General features: G+C 41.3%; 1 protein-coding gene across 1 annotated transcript; it reads left to right on the top strand.

The window, feature by feature from the left end:
* Positions 1-11,631: 11,631 nt before the first annotated feature.
* Positions 11,632-25,987, top strand: socs5b (suppressor of cytokine signaling 5b). The gene is made up of 2 exons (XM_079249093.1): positions 11,632-11,896; positions 19,265-25,987. Exon 2 carries the CDS (start codon positions 19,284-19,286, stop codon positions 20,967-20,969), a length of 1,686 nt encoding a protein of 561 aa, XP_079105219.1. The 5' UTR covers positions 11,632-11,896; positions 19,265-19,283; the 3' UTR covers positions 20,970-25,987.
* The last annotated feature ends 262 nt before the right edge of the window (positions 25,988-26,249 follow it).

Below are 26,249 nucleotides of genomic sequence, written 5' to 3'. Positions count from 1 at the left end.
CTTAAATTCCTCATAAAATTTGTTGTCTTCCATTTTACCTGCAAGGTCCTTTGTTTCTTCTGATTGGTTGATCTTGGCTAGAAATGTCTTCAGATCAGATTCAAAAGTCTCAAAACTTATCTGCGACCTTGTCTTTTTTCTAACTGTGTTATATCTTTTTTGGCTTGTTCCAGATGAATACGAGAGTTCAGACTTGGGGGATTCTGACAAGCCCCTTGGTAAGATGCAAGCATCTGCGGCGTCTTCAGGTCGTAGGGACCTCGAGTTACGATGGATGTCCACAACAAACTGCTCATCGTGAGTGCTGAACGAAGTCTTCAGATCAGCCAGCATTTTGTAAAAGTGTTTCTGGACAAATTCCATACAGCAGCTTTTCTTTTTTGGCGTAGTTTCTGGGGTGGTTTCTGATTTTTTACCACACGAACTTGCAAAAAATTTGGTAATTTTCTCAGCAACTAATGCAAAACTAAAATGAACTTCAGGCGAAACTCTACTGGCTCCGGGAGAATCCTCAGGGGCCACAGGCTTAGAATTTTCCATGTTTCCTACCATAATGCTGGCAATTTCAGCAGCTGCCCTCTGTGCTGAAAGAGTGGATTGGATGGGTGAAGATCGCACATTTTCCTCACCAACATTTTGTTCTTCCATTTCAGATCTTTTGCTTAAAATTTCACTAATAGCTTTTGTTGCTGATTCGATGGAGATTGATGGTTTATTGCTATGATATGACTTTGGGACAAGTGGACTTGATCCTGCACAACATCCGGAGAATTTTTTCAGATGTTTTGCAACACATCTCTGTAGACATTTGACGGCATGAGATATCATCTTGCAAAGACGTTTGACACTTCCCATCAATGAACAAACGTATACTGCAGGTTTTAAAGGAAGCTCTTTTGGACTTGTTGCTTCTAAAACAAGAGAATTAACTTTTTCTTCTATTTCTGCCTTTGCTATTTCGTTAAGTTTTTTAGCATCTGTATCTAAATCCCAGTCCATATCTTCCTGAGAAACATTAAAATATCTTGAGAAACTCTGGCTCAGGGAATCTCCAAGCTCTGCTTTAATGGAAGGCACAGTTTGACCATCTGTATTTAACTGAACAATCTCTCCAATCTGTGGAAGAAAGACTTTCAAGATCAAAGTAGATACGAGTTGTACCACCTCTGCTAACAGACCTGCAAAAATGAATTCCATCTGTGGGTCCATTTTTCCTGTAGCCAGCAAGGCCCACTGGTTTGCTGAAACTTTTGCAAAATGCTTATTCACAATTGGAATGAGATCCTCCTCAGTGATGCGAAAGGTTTTCTCCATCTTCTGTGTTGACTGATTGATATTGGTCATTTTTCTAATGTCTCTTGAAATGCTTGAAATTCTTGTCCGTAAAATGCTTGAAATGCTTTCTCCCGTGTATCTCCAAAGTCTTTACTAAAGAGCTGATAATTCCTGGAAGACGGCTGTTATATATAGCTGCCTTCCCTTTATGTCACTGTGATGTAATAAAAGGGAACATGACATCATAAAGGGAAAATGACAACTGCCCCAAACTCCGCCCACATATGTCACCTTTGCCAGTACAATGCTCCGCCCACATTTCTGAATGTCCCCGCCCACTTCCGCATATCAGGAGTCACATGACAGGGTTCCGTTTTACTTGACTTTTTTTTTTTTTTTTTTTTAAATATTCAATTCAATTCAATTCAACTTTATTTGTATAGCGCTACTTCACAACAATGTTGTCACAGGGCACTTTACATACACAAATCAACATACAATATATGACTTATATATACATATATGTCAGATATATATGATATATACACAAAAAATGTGTGTTGTCCAGCATTTAAGCAAACAGCATGATGGTCTGGATGCTGTGTTCTGCTGAGCAAATTTACTTTGCCGAGGGGAGCGTTACTGGTATGATGATCCCCTTGATTTTCTCGATTCTTATTTTATATTTTTATTTATTTTTTATAATTGTTATACAGAGTTTCTACCAGACCAGAGAAGATAGGAGCGACAGAAATACAAAGGGAAAGAGAAAGAAAACGCCTCATAGAGAGAGAGGAAAAGAAAGAGATCGAGGGAGAAAAAAAAGAAAAAAAACATTTTCCTTAATGTAATGACACTTTTTTTTTTGTTTTGCTTTATTAATGTTAAAAATGATGACATTTCTTCTAAAGGTAGGGTGGGAAATACTGGGGGGAAAAAAACAGTTAAAGCGTTACATTTTGAAAATACCTAACCTCTTTCTTCAGACTCTCCACCAAAGCCATGCTTCCCCTACACAGAAAGTGTAGGCATGTTCCTGAGGGTTCACAAGCCCATGCACTGTGTTTTCATGTGATGAGCCATTTATTCCTAAAGATGGGTCCCGGCTCATATGGGCTGCAGGAGGCTGAATTAGTATTACTATTTTTATTTTAGTATTATTTGTAATTTTCCTTTAGCCTATGTCGGCCTACTGGTTAAGATTTAAATGTGGTTAATCTGTGAGCCACACGAGGAAGATTATTCATTTCTCGCCACACTCATGGTTTCCGATTTTTCAGGAGCTTCTTGCCCCAGCAACCAAAACTGTAACCTGTCACTGTTCATAGTTCACAGTGTATATAATTACTAGGGCTGGGAAAATTGGATTGAAAAATCGAAAATCTGAATTTTTTTGCTTCACAATTTTAAAATCGATATTTTTGTTCAAAAACTTTTTTTTCAAATAAATAAAAATAATCCATTATAAAATTTTTGTCATTTTTATTGTTTTTATTTTTTTTACTTGTCTTCTTGGGCATTGTAGCAGCAGAATGATGGTCTGGCGACTGTGTTGTTTTTTCCTCATTGAAATCAAGAAAAATGACAAGCAAAAAAAAATGTTTATGCATTTATTTTGTTTGTAATCTACAAAAATCAGAAATATCAAAGAATTGTGAGAGTCGCGATTTAAATTGAATCGGCACCCAAAAAATCTGAATCAAATCGAATCGGGACAAAAGCTTATTGTTACAGCCCCAATATATAGATTTACACTCAGTAAGTGTTTGATAACATAAGAAACTAAAGTTACCTGCCTTTTTTCGTCGTCACTCTGATCTGCTGCTTCCCATCTCATCATTGATTTCATTGGACCAGATTGCTGTAAAATAAATATTGCCTTTATTGAGAAAAAAAAAAAGCATTTTTAATCAGGATTTTAAAAATTAAGTTAATGTCAAGTATAATCTGTGGACTTAATGTGTTATTTTTAAAATGTGTAAACAGCAAAGTTGGCTGTTATATGTGCCATTTTAAAATCCAGTTTTGGCAACATTGCAGAGAGTATCAGGGAGTGATGGAGATGTGAAGACCCAGCAGAGTGGACAGCCAGGAGGCAGATAATATGTTGGTAAAGTTATTCTAATAAATTGAAGGACAACTGAAAGACGACAAGAAGGACAACGAACTGGTAAATGAGAACCTAAACCAAGTAGTAATTTAATACACAGGAGAAAACACAAGTGGATTAAATAATAAAATGAAAGCAGGTGAACTCATGAACAGGAGAGGGAAGCTAAACAATAAACACAGGGGAGAAAAACTTCAAAATAACTAGAACTAAAGACTACACAAAAACAAAAAGACAGAGAGAAGCGTTGGTTCAGGGAAACACTGGAAACCTGCAGGAGAAAACCTGCACAGCGGTCCACGAGGACAGACTGGACACCCCAGCTCAGCTGCATAAAGCGCCCTCTGCTGTGTCACAGTGGTAATACACTTCATGAGTGAGCAGGGACATGACAGGAGGGAGACAGGTGATCAGTCGAGAGCCTGGCTCTGCAGAGTGGAAAGCCCAAAGGCAGTAAATATAACATGGCTTCCATTTTCCACAAGTTCAACAGAAAACATACCATCTGGTCCCGATCAGCTTTTTAAAGATTTCATAGTTTGTTTATAGCTTAGATGTTTTTCTTTTGTTTAGAGACACTAGAAAAATAATAAATATGTGAAAACTGACTGACTGACTGAAAGAAAGAATGAATGAATCAATCAATCAATCAATCAATCAATCAATGAACAACTTTCATTGGAACCACTGATTATTTGTAGGGGTGTGACGATATGATTTTGTCCCAATTCGATTCGATTCGATTCCGATTTTTTTGGGTGCTGATTCGATTTAAATTGTGATTCTCACAATTCTCCAATATTGCAGATTTTTGTAGATAAAAAAAAAAGTTACTTTTTTTTTTTTTTTTTTTTGTTCGTCATTTTTCTTCATTTCAATGAGGAAAAAACAACACAGTAGCTAGACCATCATTTTGCTGCAATAATGCCCAAGAACACAATTAAAAAGTTCAATAAAAACAGTAAAAATTTCAAAAGTTTTATAGTGGATTAATTTTATTTATTTTTTAAAAAAAATCGATTTTTAACAAAAAAAAACAAAACAAAAAAAAACCTCTCCCTGAGCCGTCACCTTATCGTGGTGGAGGGGTTTGTGCGTTCCGAAGATCCTAGCAGCTATGTTGTCGGGGGCTTTATGCCCCTGGTAGGGTCACCCATGGCAAACAGGTGTCTAGGGGAGGGACCAGACCAAGCACGGCTCATAGACCCCTATGATGACGACTAACCTGGGCATGAATGTTCCCTTGCCCGGACGCGGGTTACCGGGACCCCCCTCTGGAGCCAGGCCTGGAGGTGGGGTACGAGAGCGAGCGTCTGGTGGCCGGGCCTTCGCCCATGGGGCCCGGTCGGGCTCAGCCCGAAAGGGTTACATGGGCCCCACCTCCCGTGGGCTCACCATCTGCGGGAGGAGCCGTAGGGGTTGGGTGCAATGTGAGCTGGGCGGCAGCAAGGGGCGGGGACCCTGGCGGTCCGATCCCCGGCTGCAGAAGCTGGCTCTAGGGACGTGGAACGTCACCTCTCTGGTGGGGAAGGAGCCTGAGGTTGTGCGCGAGGTTGAGCGGTTCCGACTAGATATAGTTGGACTCACCTCGACGCATGGCTTGGGCTCTGGAACCAGTACCCTCGAGAGGGGCTGGACCTTCTTCCACTCTGGAGTTGCTCATGGTGAGAGGCGCCGAGCAGGTGTGGGCATTCTCATCAGCCCCCAGCTTGGTGCCTGCACGTTGGGGTTTACCCCGGTGGATGAAAGGGTAGTTTCCCTCCGCCTCCGGGTGGGGGGACGGGTCCTGACTGTTGTCTGTGCTTATGCACTGAACAGCAGTTCAGAGTACCCACCCTTTCAGGAGTCCTTGGAGGGAGTGCTGGAGGGTGCTCCTTCTGGGGACTCCATTGTTCTGCTGGGGGACTTCAATGCTCACGTGGGCAATGACAGTGAGACCTGGAGGGGAGTGATTGGGAGGCATGGTCCCCCCCTCTGAACCCAAATGGTGTTTTGTTATTGGACTTCTGTGCTCGTCATGGATTGTCTATAACGAACACCATGTTCCAGCATAAGAGTGTCCATATGTACACCTGGCATCAGGATTCCCTGGGCCGCAGTTCAATGATCGACTTTGTAGTCGTATCGTCGGACCTGCGGCCACATGCCTTGGACACTCGGGTGAAGAGGGGGGCGGAGCTGTCAACTGATCACCACCTGGTGGTGAGTTGGCTCAGATGGTGGGGGAGGAAGCCGGTCAGAGCTGGCAGGCCCAAACGTGTTGTGAGGGTCTGCTGGGAACGTCTGGCTGAGTCCCCTGTCAGAGCGAACTTCAACTCCCACCTTCAGCAGAGCTTCGAACATGTCCCGAGTGAGGCGGGGGACATTGAGTCCGAATGGGCTGTGTTCCGTGCCTCTATTGCTGAGGCGGCCAGCCGGAGCTGTGGCTGTAAGGTAGTTGGTGCCTGTCGTGGCGGTAATCCCAGGACTCGTTGGTGGACACCAGCAGTGAGGGATGCCGTCAAGCTGAAGAAGGAGTCCTATTGGGCCTTCTTGGCCTGTGGGACTCTGGAGGCAGCTGATGGGTACCGGCGGGCTAAGCGGCATGCGGCTTCGACTGTTGCCGAGGCAAAAATTCGGGCATGGGAGGAGTTCGGCGAGGCCATGGAGAAAGACTTCCGGACGGCTTCGAGGAGATTCTGGTCCACCATCCGGCGGCTCAGGAGGGGGAAACAGTGCTCCATCAATACTGTGTACAGTGGAGGTGGGGAGCTGCTGACCTCAACTCGGGACGTTGTGGGTCGGTGGAGGGAATACTTCGAAGACCTCCTCAATCCTACCAACACGTCTTCCCATGAGGGAGCAGAGCTGGTGGACTCAGGGGTGGACTCTCCTATCTGGGGCTGAAGTCGCTGAGGTGGTCAAAAAGCTCCTTGGCGGCAAGGCCCCGGGGGTGGATGAGATCCGCCCGGAGTTCCTTAAGGCTCTGGATGCTGTGGGGCTGTCCTGGCTGACACGCCTCTGCAGCATCGCGTGGACATCGGGGGCAGTACCGCTGGATTGGCAGACTGGGGTGGTGGGTACTCCGGGAGTATGGGGTACCGGACCACCTTGTACGAGCTGTCCGGTCCCTGTACGACAGGTGTCAGAGCTTGGTCCGCATTGCCGGTAGTAAGTCGGATCCGTTTCCGGTGAGGGTTGGACTCCGCTAAGGCTGCCCTTTATCACCGATTCTGTTCATAACTTATATGGACAGAATTTCTAGGCGCAGCCGAGGTGTTGAGGGGATCCGACTTGGTGGCCTCAGGATTGGGTCCCTGCTTTTTGCGGATGACGTGGTCCTGTTGGCTTCATCTGGTCGTGATCTCCAGCTCTCGCTTGAGCGATTCGCGGCCGAGTATGAAGCGGCTGGGATGAGAATCAGCACCTCAAAATCTGAGACCATGGTCCTCAGCCGGAATAGGGTGGATTGCCCTCTCCGGGTCGGGGGTCAGGTCCTGCCTCAAGTGGAGGAGTTTAAATATCTCGGGGTCTTGTTCACGAGTGAGGGAAGGATGGAGCGCGAGATCGACAGACGGATCGGTGCGGCGTCTGCAGTAATGCGGACTCTGCACCGGTCTGTCGTGGTGAAGAAGGAGCTGAGCCAGAAGGTGAAGCTCTCGATTTACCAGTCGATCTACGTTCCTACCCTCACCTATGGTCATGAGCTGTGGGTCGTGACCGAAAGAACGAGATCTCGTATACAGGCGGCTGAAATGAGTTTCCTCCGCAGAGTGGCCGGGCTCTCCCTTAGAGATAGGGTGAGGAGCTCGATCATCCGGGAGGGGCTCAGAGTAGAGCCGCTGCTCCTTCGCATCGAGAGGAACCAGTTGAGGTGGCTCGGGCATCTGGTCAGGATGCCTCCTGGACGCCTCCCTGGTGAGGTGTTCCAGGCACGTCCCTCTGGGAGGAGACCCCGGGGAAGACCCAGGACACGCTGGAAGGATTACATCTCTCGGCTGGCCTGGGAACGCCTCGGGATCCCCCCCGCAGAGTTGGCAAATGTGGCTGGGGAGAGGGAAGTTTGGGCTTCCCTGCTTAGGCTGCTGCCCCCGCGACCCGACCCCGGATAAGCGGCAGAAGATGGATGGATGGATGGAAAAAAAAAAAAAAATTTTAAATTGTGAAGAAAAAAAATCCCGATTTCTGATTTTTCGATTGGATTTTCCCACCCCTAATTATTTGACTTCCTGTCATCTCCAACCAGTCTGACCAGTCTCCTCTAGCTGTTGATATCAACAAGACATTTTGGTCCAGACAACTGCTGCTGTCTGGATATTTTCTCTTTTTCAGACCATTCTCTGTAAACTTTAGAGATGGTTTTGTGTGAAAATCCCAGTAGATCAGCAATTTCTGAAATCATGCTACGTTCAGAGTCCCTTAATTCCCCTATCTTCTTCATTCTGACCATGTCTACCTGATTGAATACACAGAGCTGCTGCCACCTGATTCAAAATTTGTATTCCTCTGAAGCTTTATTTATGGAGTTTTGTTTTTTTGACCTGAGAATAACACCTGACTGTCATAGACAACAGTGCATGTCTGGAATAAAAAATAAAAATAAACAAAATATCAGCAGACTTTAGGATTTGGAGACTTGTCTACACCAAAGGTTTATGATGCAAATTGTTTCTAACACCACAAGATGGCAACCCTGCCTTTGTGGTGACATGAACAATCCCATCAGTGTTCTGCATCTAAAGTCACTAAGAGCATCAAAATTTATACAAATCCTCTCAAATATATTTATTTTTTCAGACCATATTTTTGTCAATGAATTATTGATACAAAAATACTAATAAAGGCAAACTGAACTGAAAGTTGTCATACACATGTCTTGTGTTGGTTAAAAAAAATGGTTCAATATCTAAATGTAATAGAAAAGTGGCAAAATACAAACTGTATGGAATATTTTATATTATAAATTAATTCTTTTCACATTTATATTTAAACTAAGACAGAAAAAAAATTCACAAATAATCCCATAGAAACTATTCGTCCATCAGACATTTCCTCATGGATGTCTTAGTTTAACAACTTACAGCATCACATATGATTTATCATTCCTGCTTTTGCTTTCTAAAGGCACCATATTTCTTCTTCTTACATTAATTTTTGGTTTTATTTGTGTGTTTTATGTCATTGTCTTGTTGCATTAGCCAGCCCCTGTGTAAACATCCGGCGCAAACTTTGTCAGAAATTTTTCAAATTCATTCATTTATTTATAGTTGTTGTACCCCAAAATCATGATGCTCCTTCCGCCATACTTTACTTTGTAAACAAGGCTTTTAAATGGGTGTAAAGCACCTTTTCTACCTTCCTTTACAAAATACTGAACTTCAGTTTTTGTCTCCAGCTATCAAAACATAATTTTTCCCCAAAATCAAATGAATCTAAGTTAAAACTTTTTCTTTTCTTTTCTTTTTCTTTTCATATGAAGAGCTCTGTTTTTCATCTATTACCACTTTCTTTTCTGTTTTCAGTTAGTAGCTAAGGTTGACGGTTTAAACAGATGATTTATGCAGATGTTTCACTGTTTTTCCAGGATGCTCCCATTTGAGGCTAATAGTCTTGAATTCAGGTCATTGTGTGTCAATTAAAACCCATCTATAATGCTTTAGTAACCTTCAGTTTCTTGCATGTTGTGGTTGTACGTTAGCATGAAATTTTCTGGACAACACCAGATTCAGTGCAGAACAACCTCCATTGCCTCCATGCTACTTTTTCCAGTCATATGTTTAAAAGAAGTTCTTTTTAAAAACATGTTTGAACTGCATGAATTGATGTTTTAAATCAATTCATGCAGTTCAAACAATTCCTGTGTGGCTTCATGATCAGAGCAGGACCACCAAACTTTCAGACCTCTATTAAATATCATGTTTGATCTATATCCAGATCTATTTCTGTCCTGAGTGACTGTCCATGTCCAAATATAAACCGCCGGCACTTATGATTTGTATTTTTTCATTTACAAGCTGCATTAGATACTTGCTGCAGTAGATTAGAGATGATTAGATTGATCTTGATAAATCTCTCTTTCAAATGCACAATTCAAATAAAGTTGTATAAACTGCTTTAAAGCGGGACTCCCTACTCTTTGTATGTTAAAAATGCAATTTCCCTTTGAAAAGAAATGTCTGACTGTCTTCTTCAGAACCAAGTGACTCACTTGGGGGAGCTTACAAATCCTCGCTGTGGTTTGTTTAGACATGATGCAGCAGGCTCCTGGTTGGAGAGGTCAGTGTTGACTAAAATAGCATGATTCACTCCTCATAGAAAAATCAGTGCTAATGTAATTTTCTTTCATAAGCACAAATTAGATCAGTATCTCAGACATGTAAAAGCTAATGTGTGTTTCTGGTGGTTTCCCATGAACTCCACCTCAGATCCAGCTAACTACTACATTACTCAGCCAGCATCCGTTTCTCATTACATGTTGTGTGACATGGTTATGACTGATCTGAATCTAGCAGATTACCTCATGTGTGGGTACAGTGGCTTGTGTGAGAAATTGTAATTGTTCTTTGGAACAGGATATGACACATATTTCCTGGTCCACGGCACTTGAGGTCTCGAGAGGCTGTCTGTGATGTGTTTTAATTCATTTGTGGCATTTAGCTGTGCTAAATTAACATTACTGTTGTTGTGCAACGACACATTCTTCACTACTCTTCTGTAGTAGTAAAACCATTTTAAAGTTACTTAAAACAGAGTTCTATAAGTGATTTTCTCTCAGAACCGGATCCATTTGACAGAAACTGAAGGCCGTCTCATAGCCTTTAAAGAGGACTGTTTAAATTGGAGCTTTAAAGCTGGGGTAGGTAATGTTGGGGACCCAGGAAGATCTGAAAGTAGTACCCTGTCTTGGCTCCTCCCCCTCTGATTTTTTTCCTAGGGTGATCCAAGGCTTTTTTTTTTTTTTTTTTTTTTTTTTTTTTTTTTTACCTCTGCCAAGGCTATGTTTATCTGTTTGTGTTCAAGATAACTCAAAAAGTTATAAACGGATTTTAATTAAATTTTTGGGAGTGGTTGGAAATGTGAAAGGAAAGAACAGGTTTAATTTTGGTGGTGATCCGGATCACTGTTTGGATCCAGGAATTTTTTTAAAGGCCTTAGTGGAGCTTCGCGCTCTCTGAGTGCTTTTCTAGTTCGCAGCTTTTTCCACCAACATTTTCTCTTTCTCGGCTTTTTAGCGGGAGAAAACAAATAAACCGATCCTTCCTGCATATTCTCAGCAGTGAAGAAGCTTACAAAATATAACAAATTAACAACTTCAATTCGGCCCGAATGTTTTGATTGGTTAGAGTTTTTACAGACTTACACTAAACTGAGGGGTCTAACTATATTTTTTATTGTTCATGATTTAACACTTACTCCTACAATATCTTTATTTCAGCCCAATTTTAGCCCAGTTGGTAAATATTCTTTGGGTACAATTATAATAAAAAGCATATTGGTGATAATAACTTATTGTCGTCATTCTCATAGGCTAAATTACTTACTTGTGACTCTTTAGATTTATTTATATGTTTATTTTGTTCAAATATATAAAAATAGGAATAAACTGGTCGTCGTCTTCAAGATTATGCAATGGGCACTGAGGGTACAGGCCCAGGGGCCCACGCCCACTTGGGGCCCATGTGGGGCCCCTGTAGGTCAAAGACCAGCAGTTTGGGCATGAAACAAAATGTACATAAAAGCCAGATCATTTCACCACAGTGTCTAGTGTATTGCTATTGGTACCATTGGCGGAGAGATGTTAGAAATGATGTTTTACAGTGTATCATGTACCGTTTTCACAATGGTGCGGTGGGGAAGGGGGCCCCTGGAACATTCTGGGCCCAGAGGCCTGTGCACTTTTAATCCGGCCCTGGTCGTCCTGTAGTGTAATTCATTGTACAGGCAGAAGATCACTGACATCATGGGTCTGCGGCCCGGCCTGGCTGGGATACCACCAGCATCACTTCAGCTCTCCACGTTTCCAAGTCGCTGCCAGCATACAACGTCATCCCGCCTCTGCGTTCATTGGTTACAGGCGACGCCCATTACGAGACGCCGACTCCGGGTCAATCCCTATCCGTGTGCTCCGTCGGAAGTGGCCATCCCTTCACGGATCTCCATTGGACCCAGCCGGTGTCAGTCAGATTCCCTCACGTTGAGTCCCGCCTGCCTCTCCGGCTCTGTAGCTCCTCACACCGCCGTCATATTGGTTGCTACAAGCTGCGGCGACCACGGCAGGAACGGAGAACCCACCATGACGAGGAATGGCTTGTTGGGACTTTCAAAGACTACTTTATCTTTTTAATAATCTGAACGTGTATTTTTAGGATTATATTTTAAAATATTCGGGATGATACCATCAAGTATTTTTGTCCGTGTAGTGCGTTCATCCAACACCGTGGTCCGTAAGCGGGATATATGCCTGACTTCTCTTAATAGCCATTTTTTGCAGACAAAGAGAGCTGTTGAGTAGGGATTTCACAAGGCACACGGGTAAGACATGGTTTTTGTAGGAATGTGCTACTTGCTTACAATGTTATGATTATGTACCCGGCACCCCAAAGCAACACTTTGCTAGCTGGGTTCATTTCTATCATTTTTTTTTTTGCCGATTTTTTTTTTTATTTATTTACTTCCCAAGCTAACATGCTAATACCGCTAGCTACTTGTTTAGCCGAAGCTAATCAAACAGTTAGAAATTCCCATTCTAAGGGATGCCAGCAGTTAGCTTTTTTTTTTTTACCGTTTGTAAACCCGAAAGTAGCTTTACAATCATCTACAATAAAGGAATAAACATGATATTTCGATATAATCCAAGTGCATTTACTGAAAAGTACTTCGGCAAACGTGAGCCTGGATAACGTTATCTTGTCTGTAGCCACATCCAGTGCTAAGGATCGTTGTCGGGTTAGCTAGTCCGCTAACTTGGCAAGGACCGGGGGGAAATGGGGCCTCCAGAAACCTAAAGGCCTTCCAACCATTGCTATAGATTGTTATAATAACGTAGCAACTCGGTAGATGTGTTTTCTGGCGACTTTTTACGATAAATGTTACTGTAAAATGTCTTTTAGCCAATGTAGCATAGCGGTTCAGTTGTATCCACGTTGATGTGTTTGACAAGAACACTATGAAACGAAGCTGTTTTAGGAATAACTAGATGTTATTAACGCGATCTTTTACAATTATTTTATTAAATGACGTTTTCATATAGGTTTATCTTTTCTTAGCTATATCATATATATAATCTGAGAAGTTTTTGTCTGCTAAGTTAGCAGTCCCAACCTACAAGTACAATAGTCACCATACAGACAGTGTTTTACTTTTGATGAACATTGTTCAGGTTTCATGTGGTTGCATCCTTTGGTTTAACAGGAAAAGCTTTCTTTTAATGCAGTAGTCTCATTTGTCTGCCACATAAGAATTTCTGCTTTAAAAAAAAAAAAAGAAAAAAAGATTTTAATGATAGGAATTAAAAAACAGTCTTTTAATCAGTTAATTGCTGACCCTGTGTAGCTTTCTACCATCCCACATATCTTAAAGAAAGAGAGGCACTGCAAATCTCTCATTAACTCTGGTCTGGTCTGAGCAGAGAAGGCGTCCTCCCTGAAACTTGTCTTCATTCCAGCCCTCTCTTAGATCAGTATGATCCCAGGAGAATGGGTGTGTTGGGCTGCTGGAGAACAGAAGTAGCCTAGTTCAGTTTCAGGATGGCTCAAAATGGACGTGGTCCGAATCGCACCATTGGTGTGGTTGCTGTTGTCAGTGGCTGCAGCCAGAGATATTTAGACTGGGTATCTTGCTCTTGACTTAGCTGTTGACAGAAAAGCATGATGCTGCACAGGACATGGACTTTAGAATAAAATTAGTCACAACAGCATCAGGATATTAGAGCATACAGTGGTTTGAACCATTACTGTTGCAGAAATCAAATATTTGGAAGTAATATATATATATATATATATATATATATATATATATATATATATGATTGAATATCAATTTTCAATGTAAACAATACTTAGTAGTGCAGTTTAAGCTATAAAGTATGAGAGAGCAGCAGGTTTTGCTTTGTATAGTAATTTAAAATGTGTCATCCTTTGTGTTTTTGTGGGAATTTTAAGTTGAGGGATAAAACACACCAGCCAAGAAGTCTAGGCTTCCTATAACTGACCGAGCATTAAGCTCATAATATTGTTTTTATTTTTTTGTATTCAAGTTAACAGCATAATTACAGAATCTAGAGCAACACAAAAATTGCCTTTTGTGACTGGCAGTTTTGTAAGCAAAGAAAACTTTAACAAAAGAGAGATTATTTTCATATTTTGACTTCACAAAAGACACCTCGCCACACAAGTTGTTCAAGTTACATTTGGACCAAGCTTCCCCTTTGATGATACCTTGAGTGTTTGTCCAAGTAGATCATGTGTTTTATGAGAAAATACATGACTTTTTCAGCTGCACAACTTAAATCATATCAAGACAGACCCATGAATTGTTTGAAACTGATGTAGAAATGGCATGTTTAACTACTATTTTTCTAAACAAAGCAGAGACATCATTTCCTTGTTAGTGTATTTATTCACTACCCCCCCCCCCCCCCTTTTTCTTTTGTAAAAAAAAAAAATCCACCTCTTAACATGTGTATGCATGTAAAACTTATACTACTAAGAACTATTGAGATATTTTGAACAATGAAACATGCTTCAGCAGTTACACAGGAATTAATCATTTAAAATATATATATATATATATATATATTTTTTTTTATTTTATTTTATTTTTTTTTTAATAAGTTTTAGCTTATATTCAAATCTTATTACTTATTAATGAAATCATAAAACTTTCTACGAAATCAGTGAGTCTTCTACAGCCAGTCCCTTCTCTGACAAATGAAGGTTAGTGTAGATTGTTGGTGTTTGAAGAGTGTTTGATAACTGTGATTTATTTTGTACTATTTACTTTACGAAGCTCCTCTGACCTGTAAGGCTGTAACGATATGCTTTCGTCCCGATTTGATTCCGATTTTTTTTGGGTGCTGATTTGATTTAAATTGCGATTCTCACGATTCCTCTATAGCTGATTTTTGCAGACTTAAGACAAAAAAATTCACAAAATGTTTATTTTGTTGTCATTTTTCTTGATTTCAACAAGAAAAAAACAACACAGTAGCCAGACAATTATTCTGCTGCTATAATGCCCAAGACGACAAGTGAAAAGAGCAATAAAAACAAAAAAAATGACAAAAATTTTATCATGGATTATTTTTATTTAATTGAAGAAAAAGCCATTTTCTTTTATCAAAAAATAGATTTTAAAATTGTGAAGCAAGAAATCCCGATATTTGATTTTTTTAAAATACAATTTTCCCACCCCAACTGGCCTGATCCAATGAACTAATTTCTTGAAAAAGTAGCTATAATGAGGTTTCTGTTTCTCTTTATCAGTTACTGTCTATTCAAGAAAATAATATAAAATGTCACTCACATCTGACAACCCAGAAGAGCCATTATCAAATGAAATATTTTTACTTTAATACTACAGTTTGATATAAATACCTAGTTATTGACAACATTTAGAAACACCAACCTGTCTCCTTTCTTTGTTGACTAGTTAAGATCATTTGCTGAATAACCATGTCTCATTAAGAACCAGCTTAATACAGATATTATCACTTGTCAAATTATTTGGATCTTTTGGATGGCTGTAATTATATACCATGTGGATGCTTGCCATATCATAGGGAACTATCTTCAGTGTGTATTTTATAGTTAGACATACACCAGCTGTAGTTTTCCAGGCCTTTCTGGATTTCCATTTTAATTTGACTTCTTGATTTTCTTCCAAACAACATGAATACAATAGATTGTCTTTTTTGTTTGAATTCAAGGTTGTTTTGAGCTCTTTTTTTTTTCTTTCTTTTCTTTACCTTGACTATAAGAATTTCTCAGACTTTTTTATAAAGTGGTGCCTTATGTGTTAGTAATTTGAAAAATTAGTTTTTCCTTGTTCAACTTCTTTGGGGGGGGGGGGATTTTTGTGCATATAAACTGAGCCACTTCCAGCTCTTTCATCTAGCCATTGGAAAATTGGGAATCGAGCTGGGCGATATGACGATGTATATCATTTGGACAATTGAAAAATGTCTCTTGTTTCATATGAGGCTTTATCGTTTTCCCCACAATAAGGTGCTTTACTGCAGTATTTTACGTCAGGATGCACTTTACGGCATGCACGCTGCAATACATAAACAAACATGGAGGAAGACTGTAGCAGACGTGTTTCAGAGCAGTATAATTCACTAAAAGATGACTAGCCAACCAAAACTGAATAGCTTGTTCAAAAGAGGGGAAACTTCTGTCGCATGGATGCGGGTTGGATATAAAAAGACTGACGTGGAACCGACAATAGACTAGCTCACAGTCCCAACAATGGACTCCGACCCAACTAACTCATTTTATCACCTGCGCAAGAATCAGGACAAAAAATACAGAATAAAGACTAAAGTCAACGAGCTGAAGTCACATCAAGTGGTGACAAAAGCACTTAAATTAAACTCCAGACGCAAATGCTGCAACAGACTTTTACCTGTGAAACGCCAAACAGCCATAGTTCACGCAGATGGAAGGAGATCACTGTTGCGGTTGCCAAGCACATCTGACTGATAACTGATGACTGACACAAAACTACACAAAAAAATTTATATCGTTATGGGGATATAAAATGAGCTATATCTAGATATGAGATTTTGGTCATATCGCCCAGCCCTACTGAGGAACAGGGTAGCTGTTTATTTCCTGTCAGATTATTTTATTTTCATCTTTCAGCAACTCTTGAAGTTGGCTTCAAAGTAAAGTAGTCTAAACTTGCATCTCAGTGCTTCTTCAAAAACAAGAAAATGTAATACACAAATCCAAAATAGAGCTGTTGTAAGCTAGGGCTGCAGCAGAACTTATTTTGGATATCAAGTAATCTGTTACATACTTAAATAAATTTCTTAGAATATTTATTGATTAAAATATGTATGCCTTGTTAAATAACAATGACGACAAAAAAAATCCCAGAAATGTAATGATTAAACTACATACATCTGCCACAAGAAGTAACCTGTTGATGCATTTGAGGACATATTACCAACAAGCTACGCCTTTGTAGGTTCAGACAGAATTGGGCTATGTAGTATAAGTGAATATTTTCCATTAGTGATAACTATTACGATGCAGATAATAACAATAGATACATCACAGTGATGTTTTCTGTCATTATCTAGATCTTATAATCTACAGAATAATGATACTGAATTAGATAATGCTGTTTGTATGTGTGTGCACTAATGTGCCTTTTAGGTGTATAGACCATGGAGTTAGCATTCCACATGATTACATAAGCAACACAATGCCTTCATATTTTCTGTCTTGTATTCACGCATCTTGTGATGATGGTGTACTAACTCCACAGACTGTGGTCATGTTCATTATAAACTACACTTGGTAAAAAACTGCTTGCCTCCGTCTTTGGAGTTTGCACAAACTAACACTAGTTTTTCCTTCTGTCTGCCTGCTGCGGGAACAGGCAGCCTGAAATTGCTATATTCTTTTATTGGGCTGTTTCTTGGGGGGCGTTAATAGCGTATTAAAAAGCTTAAATTGTGCAACAAAAGTGCTCAGGTAGCAGGAGTGTCACTCAACAAGTCTTGCTTCAGTTCATTTCTGTGACTGTGGAGGGGAGGGATTGATGTCTGTGGGATGTTTACTAAAGACATAACAGACTCACTGTTCTGCACTTACAGAAGGGATGCTATTTTGGTTAGAAAAAAAAAATTGGAAAAATAAGTAGTTGCCTCATCATTCTGAAGGGATAATCAGGCTGGGTGATACGACCTCAAATCAGGAACACAATTTATTGAATGGGTTACCTTGACACAGTTTAAATATATACTCTCACAGATATATATATATATATATATGGAAAATATTCACTTATACTACATAGCCCAATTCTGTCTGAACATACAAAGGCGTAGCTTGTTGGTAATATGTCCTCAAATGCATCAACAGGTTACTTCTTGTGGCAGATGTATGCAGTTTAATCATTACATTTTTTTTGTCGTCATTGTTATTTAACAAGGCATACATATTTTAATGTTAGTTTGGATTAATTTTTGATTAATTGCCAAGCTCTAGTTTCTAGCTCAGTCTTGTTGATGATTTGGTGAATTTTTTCCTGATCATTCTCCCTGTTACAGACTGGTAGCTGAAATGGCGATTTTATGACCATACATGGGTGCGTCATTAACATGATAACCCAGCAAATTGGATGTTGTTGATTTTTAATCAACTGAAAATGTTGTGTACAACTTTAATAAATAAATGTCAATTGTTCAGTTTATGATTTTACACCAGCCTTGACATAAATGGTAGCATTTATTATAGGTGTGATGTTTGTGTCACATTTTCAGGTATAATGCCAGTAATGGATGTGGCTTTGCACTACTCACAAAATGTTAAGGAAATGCAACATAACGGTGGAATATACAGAAATTGCAAAACGTTAACGCTACACTGATATTATATGTATATATATCACTTATATAAGTAATGTGAGACATATGAGCAGAATTATGTCAGGGTATTTCTTTGATTTCAGACAATCTGAAACAAAAACTGAAAACAGTAGTATGCCTGCCGCAGTATAAATGCCTCAATAACTTGTGTGTTAGGTGTGGTCTTAGCCTGGTGATGTTAAAATGTGAATGGGATGATGAAAAGGACTGTTTAGATACAAGCTGAATCAGGATATTTAATGGTTGATCCAAGGTTCACACACTTATTGAGTATTTTGTTTTTAATCACCTTTTTAGAGTAAAATTGTGAAATTAGTACTGAAATGTTGAACAGTGGTGCTCTTGCATTTAAAATTTAAAAGAAGTCAAATTAAGTTAACCTGTAAAGGTTATTGTACATTTTAGATTCATTATGACATCATTGAACAAGCCAAATATCTGTCACGTTTCAGGAGTAATGTATCTAAAGTGAGTTCATTATAACTTATACATGGCTTTTATGTTGCATTTAGTTGACCTTAGCTCCATATTGAAAAGTTTAAGGATTCTCCTGTATCTTTAAGTTTAGATTAACCAGTGTTTTAATTTATTATTAGCAATTGATGTTAATAATTGGTTTAATTTTTGCAACGCCCTTTAATTCATGGTTAGCAGTGTTATAATATCCCCCCTTTGCTACATTTGAGTTTACCAATCAGATCCTTAGCCTCGTACGTTCTTTAAGAAACTCATTCTGAAATAGGAACTGTTTAGAGGAAAGGTTAGCTGCCTGTGGTGATTTTATTCGCTGAATAATTTGACATTAACATGCAATCTGGTGCTACTCTGTATCCTTTTAAATCATAGTAATGTAATAAATCAATAGTAAATGAGTGCATGTATTTCTGTGTGTGTGTGTGTGTGTGTGTGTGTGTGTGCGCGCGCGCATATGCATATACCTTGTCTGCTGCCGTTACAGGGAAAGTTTTTGGTCTGGTCTAGACTGGCTCTGTAATACAGTACATACCAGCAGATCAGCTGTGAGCAGATCCCGGGTTCAATTATAGCTGTGGCCTTGTATCCCTGCATGTCTGCCTGGCAACTTCTAACTCCGCTGTTCCAACTGCTCAAGCTCACCCACGTCTCAGACACTTTGGCCCTCTTACATTCTCACCATGTGTAATTACTAGAAATACAGCAGTCTGAGCAAGTGAAATGTAGGACTTTTTTATGTAGTTTGTACCGCAGTGTTAAAACTAGGCACTATGGCCATTTTGAAACATTTTAACTCTGAGTTAATCAGCTTTATCTCCTCTCATCAGGTCCAAGGGGCTCTTTCTCATGAAGAAAGTGGGCAACATGTGGAGCAGCCTGAAGAGCAGATGCCAGACACTCTTCCACAGTTCAGGACCTTCTGAAACCAAGGTGGATGCAGATGCTGTCCACTGTGTGGTGGATCATGGTGAAGAAGGCAGCTCAACTGAGCCTCAAGCACAGAGAACCTCTAGCCCGTCGTGGAGTCTCCTACCAGCGCCAGCGATCACCACAGGACGCCGTCATCATAACTGTGTGTCAGACATACCGCAGATTGTAGAGATTACCATAGACAAAGACACAGAGGATGTGCGTGGGGGGTCAGGGGGCGTTCCTCTGGCACGGAGAGACTCGTATTCCCGTCATGCTCCATGGGGCGGCAAGAAAAAGCACTCGTGTTCCACCAAAACCCAGAGCTCCTTGGAGACAGAACGGCGTTCTGGGCGTCTAAGGGGGAGTGGAAATCGTAGAGACAGACGTTATGGAATTAGCTCCATCCAGGAGATTAATGACTCTGTTTCTGGAGGGCGTGGCCTGAATGCCCGTTCTTTGCGCCAGCGGCTAAGCGACACGGTTGGGTTGTGCTTACCCCTGCCTGCGCACAGACGCTCGCGCTCCTCCAAGAACTTCATCACCTCCAAAAGAAAGATTCATCTGACGGAGCTCATGCTGGAGACCTGCCCCTTCCCGCCAGGTTCAGACCTCGCTAACAAGTGGCACTTGATCAAACAGCACACGGCACCAGTCAGTCCGCATTCCTCCACTGCCCTTCTGGATGCCTTCGACCCGGCCCACCCTTCACCTGAGGACGAGGAGGAACGTCTGCGCGAGCGCCGCAGACTTAGCATCGAGGAGGGTGTTGACCCGCCACCCAATGCACAGATCCACACCCTGGAGGCCTCAGTGCCAAGCTCCTCTCTCTACAAACTGGGACCAAAGATGGCTCCTGGCATGGGAGAGGCCTCTGGGGAGGGACGGGCCTGTGGGGCCACTAGCTCTGTGGGTGCTGGATCCTCGGGAACCTGTGGGCAAGTGTTGGGGGCTACTGCATCAGCCCAAGACTGTGATTCTGAGGAGGATTCAACCACCCTTTGTCTTCAAGCCAGGAGGCCTAAACAGAGGCATGCCTCTGGAGACGGGCACCTGAGCCGACAGCAACCTGGACCCTGGAAGGTTCACACCCAGATAGACTACATCCACTGCCTGGTGCCAGACCTGTTGGAGATTACAGCTCTGCCCTGTTACTGGGGCGTAATGGACCGCTACGAGGCTGAGGCACTGCTTGATGGGCGGCCAGAGGGCACCTTCCTGCTGCGTGACTCAGCCCAGGAGGACTACCTCTTTTCCGTTAGCTTCCGCCGTTACAATAGGTCCTTGCACGCACGCATCGAGCAGTGGAACCACAACTTCAGCTTCGACGCTCACGACCCTTGTGTTTTCCATTCTTCCACTGTCACAGGACTTCTGGAGCACTACAAGGACCCCAGCGCTTGCATGTTTTTTGAGCCGCTGTTAACAGCGCCTCTCCATCGGACCTTTCCATCTGGCCTGCAGCACCTGGCACGAGCTGCCATCTGCCGTTGGACCACTTACGATGGTATAGGTTCCCTGCCGTTGCCCCCTGCTCTGCAGGACTTTCTTAAAGAGTATCACTATAAACAGAAAGTACGAGTTCGCTGGCTAGAGAGGGAACCGCCACTCAAAGTTAAATAAGGTGGTCTTCTCCATTGCCTGTACACACAGCAGGAGGATTACAGAACTGTAGAAATTTTTCTCTTGCCAGTTAGAGGTTATCCTGACATGGCTTTCTTTCTGGTGGGGGATGAAATTAAATATAAAAAGCTATACAAATTTCATTCTAATCTCTGTTTTCGTTCATACTTACCTCACAGAAAATACATGTGATTATATCCAGTGTAACGCTGTTTGGCAAGCACACGTCTTTAAGTTGAACAGGTTGTTTTGACATGGAGGAAAGACACAAGTATTAGTGCTTTGTGTCTCTTTTTTTATGTGCTAAATGTCTGCCTGATCCCACAGCACCATCCTGCTTGTAGACCTGCCCGCATGCTTCCCCTGTTCATACCAAATTGCTGTGTTAGCCAATAAGGCTAAGTTGTACAGCTCACTTTCTGCTTACCCCCCCCCCCCCCCTTCCTGAGCTCGTCATAGACCAAGGTGTGTGGGTTGAGAGGGCTTCTGGAGGTGCTGTTAATGCAGTCAAGGAATAATCCCATGGATAGAGCTGCATGAAACGCTTTTTTTTGCCATTTTGTTTCATGCACAAGCAACTAAACCAGTTATGCACAGATTCTTGTGGGATCTGTGAGTTTCAGGACAACACATCAGGGAAATGCAGGACTACAGACAAGTCCAACACCAGCTCTTTCTTCAGCAGAACTATGAGTTATAAATTGGTCAGTCCACCATTTCCTGTATAGCAAGTTAATCTTGACAGTATTATTCCTACTCTGGCAGTACTTCTGCAAGATGAGGGACAGATATTTCCTGCCTTTATTACAGTTGACAAAGCAGCCTCATTTCATAGCAAGTCACTGAATGCCATTGTGCATGTCACAACCATTTACATTCTTGTTAATGTATAATCAGGTTAACATTTAGGCAGCCTGGTCCTTAGAATCAGTGTTTGATTGAAAATTTGCTACTTTAAGTCTCAATGTTGTCATGAAAAACACTGCCACCAACAGAACAAGCGCAGCCAACAGTTCATGCTTTCACTTTATCACTCAATTTAAAGTGTTTTACATCTCAACCAAAGCACATCCCTTAGTTAAGCAGTTACATTTACACTCATCAGCTATGACATAAATTCACCTCACTACATTGTGTCAGAACCATTTCATGCCACCAAGAGAAACCCGTTGAACCCCTGCAGCTTGCAGGTAATCTTGTTGTCCTGCGGGTTGTGAGAAGTGTTGGGATCTCCTGCAGAACAATACACTGTGACAAGTTGGTCGTTATTTGCCCCATGCGTGAGTGGATTTATTGTTATGGCTATCCAGTGTATTATTATATTTACTGCTCTCTGAGCGTAGGCAGTATTCACCTCAAGACATCGTCATATCCTTTGTACCCGAAGCCATGATGGACTCAATTTGTGGCTTGGGACAAAACCATTTCAAACTTGTCATTTGTGTCATCCTTTTGACATCAAGAGAAATTAGGTGGAAACTTTGTGCCTTTTCCATAACCATTTGTCTTCTTCCATAGTCTGTTGTTTTGTTGTCCAAACCTGGAACTGGAGGTGCTTCAAACGCCGTCCTCGTATGTTAGACAAAAAAAATATAGCAATGAAGAGGCGCATGAGCTCCAAGCTCATTAACTAATGGTGCACGTTGCAGGTTGCAGTTTTGTGGTGCTATGTTGACTTTAAGACCCGATCATTGAAATATGCGGTTTATTAGCTAGCTCACTCGCTCACTAATGCATGAATTAGTCTCTAGTTGTAGGTTGCCCTGCTGCTGTAAGCAATGTCTGTGCAAAGATACTGATTCTGCAACTTGACACAGCTCTTTTGAGAGGGCACGAAGGTTAACTCTGTCCTGAGTATGCTGAAATGTACGTTTTGTTGACAGGGTTAGGGGTTGAAAAAGACTAACAGATTATTAGCAGCTTTTCGTTTGGTCAGTAGTAAATGTGACTCTGAAAGTGACAAGCTATTGGATGATAACAGAGTAGTCCCCGTTAGCATTTTAGAGAAAATGTATTACAAAGAGATTCCCAGAAAGGAAATGTGCATGAAGTCCTCAGTCCAAAACTGAAACACACCAGAAAACTGGATCTCTCAAGTTCTCATGTTGGTGTTTTAATTTGCTTGTGTGTCAGCCTTTCTCATCAGTGAGGAGCAGTTTTTGTTTCCTCACACAAGATTAAGCGGCATCTGTGACCAAAGCCTGGTACACACGTGTAAATGTATTAACTGGAAGGCTGATGCAGCTTTTAATGAGCGGTGTCAGGCCTACGTTGAATTAAGCTTCAGTTTTATAAACATGGGAAGGCTGTGTCAGTTTGATAACCTATTGACTTCTTAATAACTTTCTGCTATAAAACCCAGTTTTCATATTCTCATTAGGCAGAAATTTCTAAAATAGAATTAAAAGCTAGTTTAACTACATTTACTAGCCTTTTTTAAAAAAAAATTTTTTTTAGCTGCGTATCAAGTTAATATGTACTTAGTATTTCCTCATAAGTCTAAAACATTATTTTCCACTGCATTGCACTTTGTTGTGAGAACTCTTGCATGTTACACACCTATGTGTGTAAAAGTGGCAGTGACCTTTAATACTTAGGATTTATGGCAATTCACTTTGAACTGTAAGATCCAAAAACACACACATCATGCATCCAGCTGCCTCTCTCCTTGCCACCCTTCACTCGTGCTAGCATACTGTCCATCACACGGCAACTTCACCACATTGGGAATGAAATGTTTTAGGTACTAGAAGCGCCGCTCTGTGCTGCCTTATGGCTGCTGTCTGACAGAGAGCCCCCCCTTTTTTTTTAATGATATTAACCTGCTTGCGCTCTCATGTGGCCTCATCACTGGCTTCCTATTGGGACTGTGGCACATTCACAGAGGGGGGCAAAGGATTTGTTGAAGTAAATGGCACTTTAATCGTATATTTGTGTTCCACATTGCAGTCTGAAAAAGTATTAGGATGGTGAAGCTTTTTTTTGTTTTGCACTTTACTCCAGCATATTGGATGCGGAATGACAATGGAGGGTTTGCTTGGTGAGGCTTGTGACCTTTGTACAGCGGCGCCCATTTCTGGAAATGTATAAAGTCATATTTTTGGTTTTTTTGCAGTTAATCTTTACTTGATTCTGCATTATCACAAATTATTAGTCTGCTTTGGTGCTCTGCAAGCTCTGAATCTGCCGTCAGAGATCAGATGTCTGACTTGCCTCATCGATATACTGAGGATTTTTTTTTTTTTTTTTTTTTTTTTTAACTGCTTCGATGTTAAACGGAGTTATTCCCTCTGCACACAAGCGTTCGACCCCCTCAGACATCCCTTAAAGAGAGCTAGTTGTTCAATGATGGGCGTGCTGCTCTAAGAGAGCAAACTAAAACAAACGACAATTTCCTTGCGTCTAAATACTTGTGCACAGCACTGCGTGTGTGTCGCTCACACACCAGAGAGTTGTGACGAGTGTTAACAAGGAAAAAAGGAGAAAAACAAGCTGGTGGTCCTGAGATATTTCACTTTTACTGAAGATGTGAGATGTGTGAGTGGAGCTGTTTTCTCAGTCTCTGCATGTGTTGGAGTATGTTAGCATATGGACTGGGGGGTTGTTCCTGTGGAACAGGGGTGCGGAGTGTAATGTGAGGGGTGACAACAGTGACTCCTATGAACAAACCTCTCTTCCCCCTATTCCACCCCCCACCTCATCCTCCTCCCCTTATATTCTCAGGCAGGCCCATTGCAAAAGAGAGTCCCCGGACCCTCTCAACCCAATTTTCCCCATGGGAAATATCTGACATTAACAGTAGCACATGTTTGCCATATAACATGTAGATTTAGGAGAAAAAAATGTAAAAACATTGTATGTATGATGAATGGATTTATGTAATAGCTTGATGAAAAGACTTAATTCTTTTGTGGTGCATAAACTGTCTGGAACACACATGCAATTGCACACATTCTAACTGCGCTTCTTCTGACAGCTGCACTATCCCAGGTATCTACACACACACCCCCACAACTCCACCCCAAGCCAGGGATGTATATACATGGACCACATTTAGCCAGCACCACCTTTCTGTGACTCTCCCCAAAAAAATAAGACAAAGATGGGTATTTGTGTATGTATATATATATATATTATTTTTAAGACAAAAAAGTGGAAGAAAAGATGCCATGAATTGAACTATTTTTTACCTTATATTGTCATCAGTATGACATTATTTGGCTGCACTATGAGAGCCTCATTCGTGGCAGGAAACCACTGGATCTGGTCTGGATGAGAGACAGGCTGGTTGTGTCATTGAAAGCAACAGCAATACCCCTCCTCCAGGATGTAGGAATCCTACCCTTCTCCCATACCCTGCTGCAACCCATGGTTTCAGATTTTAATGAGGAGAGCAAAAAAAATGTTTTTTCTTCACGTTCCCATATATATTTTACGAAATCAAAGCTGGGTTAAGTGCTATATGCAAACAGAAAAAGATTTATGAGAGAAATATTTTTCATTATTACTTCTCCCTGATATGCAATGGAGTGTAGTTTAACAATGGTTGCAATCCTCTGTCACTTTAATGCTGTATGTGCACATTGGTTGCTGTGTGGATGTGGGCGTCGAGGCAACAGGACTTGACAATGATGGGAACTAATGGTTGTCACTCTGCAGCTCCGCCGTGTTCCCAGACTGCCTCATTCGTTCTGACCGATCACAAAAGCCCTTTAAACTTGGGGCCACAGCCACCACCACAGGCTGACCAAGCTGTCGTCAGACGAATATCGCTGCCTCCCCCCCCCCCCCCCCCCCCCCCGTCTTCTTTTGCTGTCAGATAGGATTTGGAGCGTGTAAATGGCATTATCATGTTCACATTTCACTGTCTCTTCTGTGTATCCGCTTAACCATTACAAAATAATTGTTTTCCAGTATAACCTGTTCATTTTTAAGATCCATATGATGCAACACTTGTAGCTGTCACTTGGTGCTTGGCTTATGCTTCATTGTCTTAATATTCCAAATAAAACTGTTAAGTGTAATCCACACTGGTCCATGCGATAATATTGAGTATGTTTTGTTCTTTCCTCTCCTTAGCATGCAATCAGTACACCCCCTACATGTGGCAGATGTTTATAAGAAGCTGTTAACCTTCATATTTGACAAGTAATTGGGTTCAAATCTGCCCTTGTTTTTGTTTTTATAGTGCACTGTTCCCTTAAATTGACATATTTGGCAAAAACAACTATTAAAAGGTGTCTGAACTGCCACAAAGCAGCATCACACATGTATGATGTA

The sequence above is a fragment of the Telmatherina bonti genome (genome assembly GCF_933228915.1).
Source record: "Telmatherina bonti genome assembly, chromosome: 11".
NCBI lineage: Eukaryota > Metazoa > Chordata > Actinopteri > Atheriniformes > Telmatherinidae > Telmatherina > Telmatherina bonti.
Note: the sequence above shows the minus strand (reverse complement) of the source record. Positions and strands in the feature narration are given on the sequence as shown.

What these genes read in the sequence shown, in the direction of transcription:
- socs5b (XM_079249093.1), top strand. Translation starts at nt 19,284, where the DNA reads ATGAAGAAAGTGGGCAACATGTGGAGCAGCCTGAAGAGCAGATGCCAG.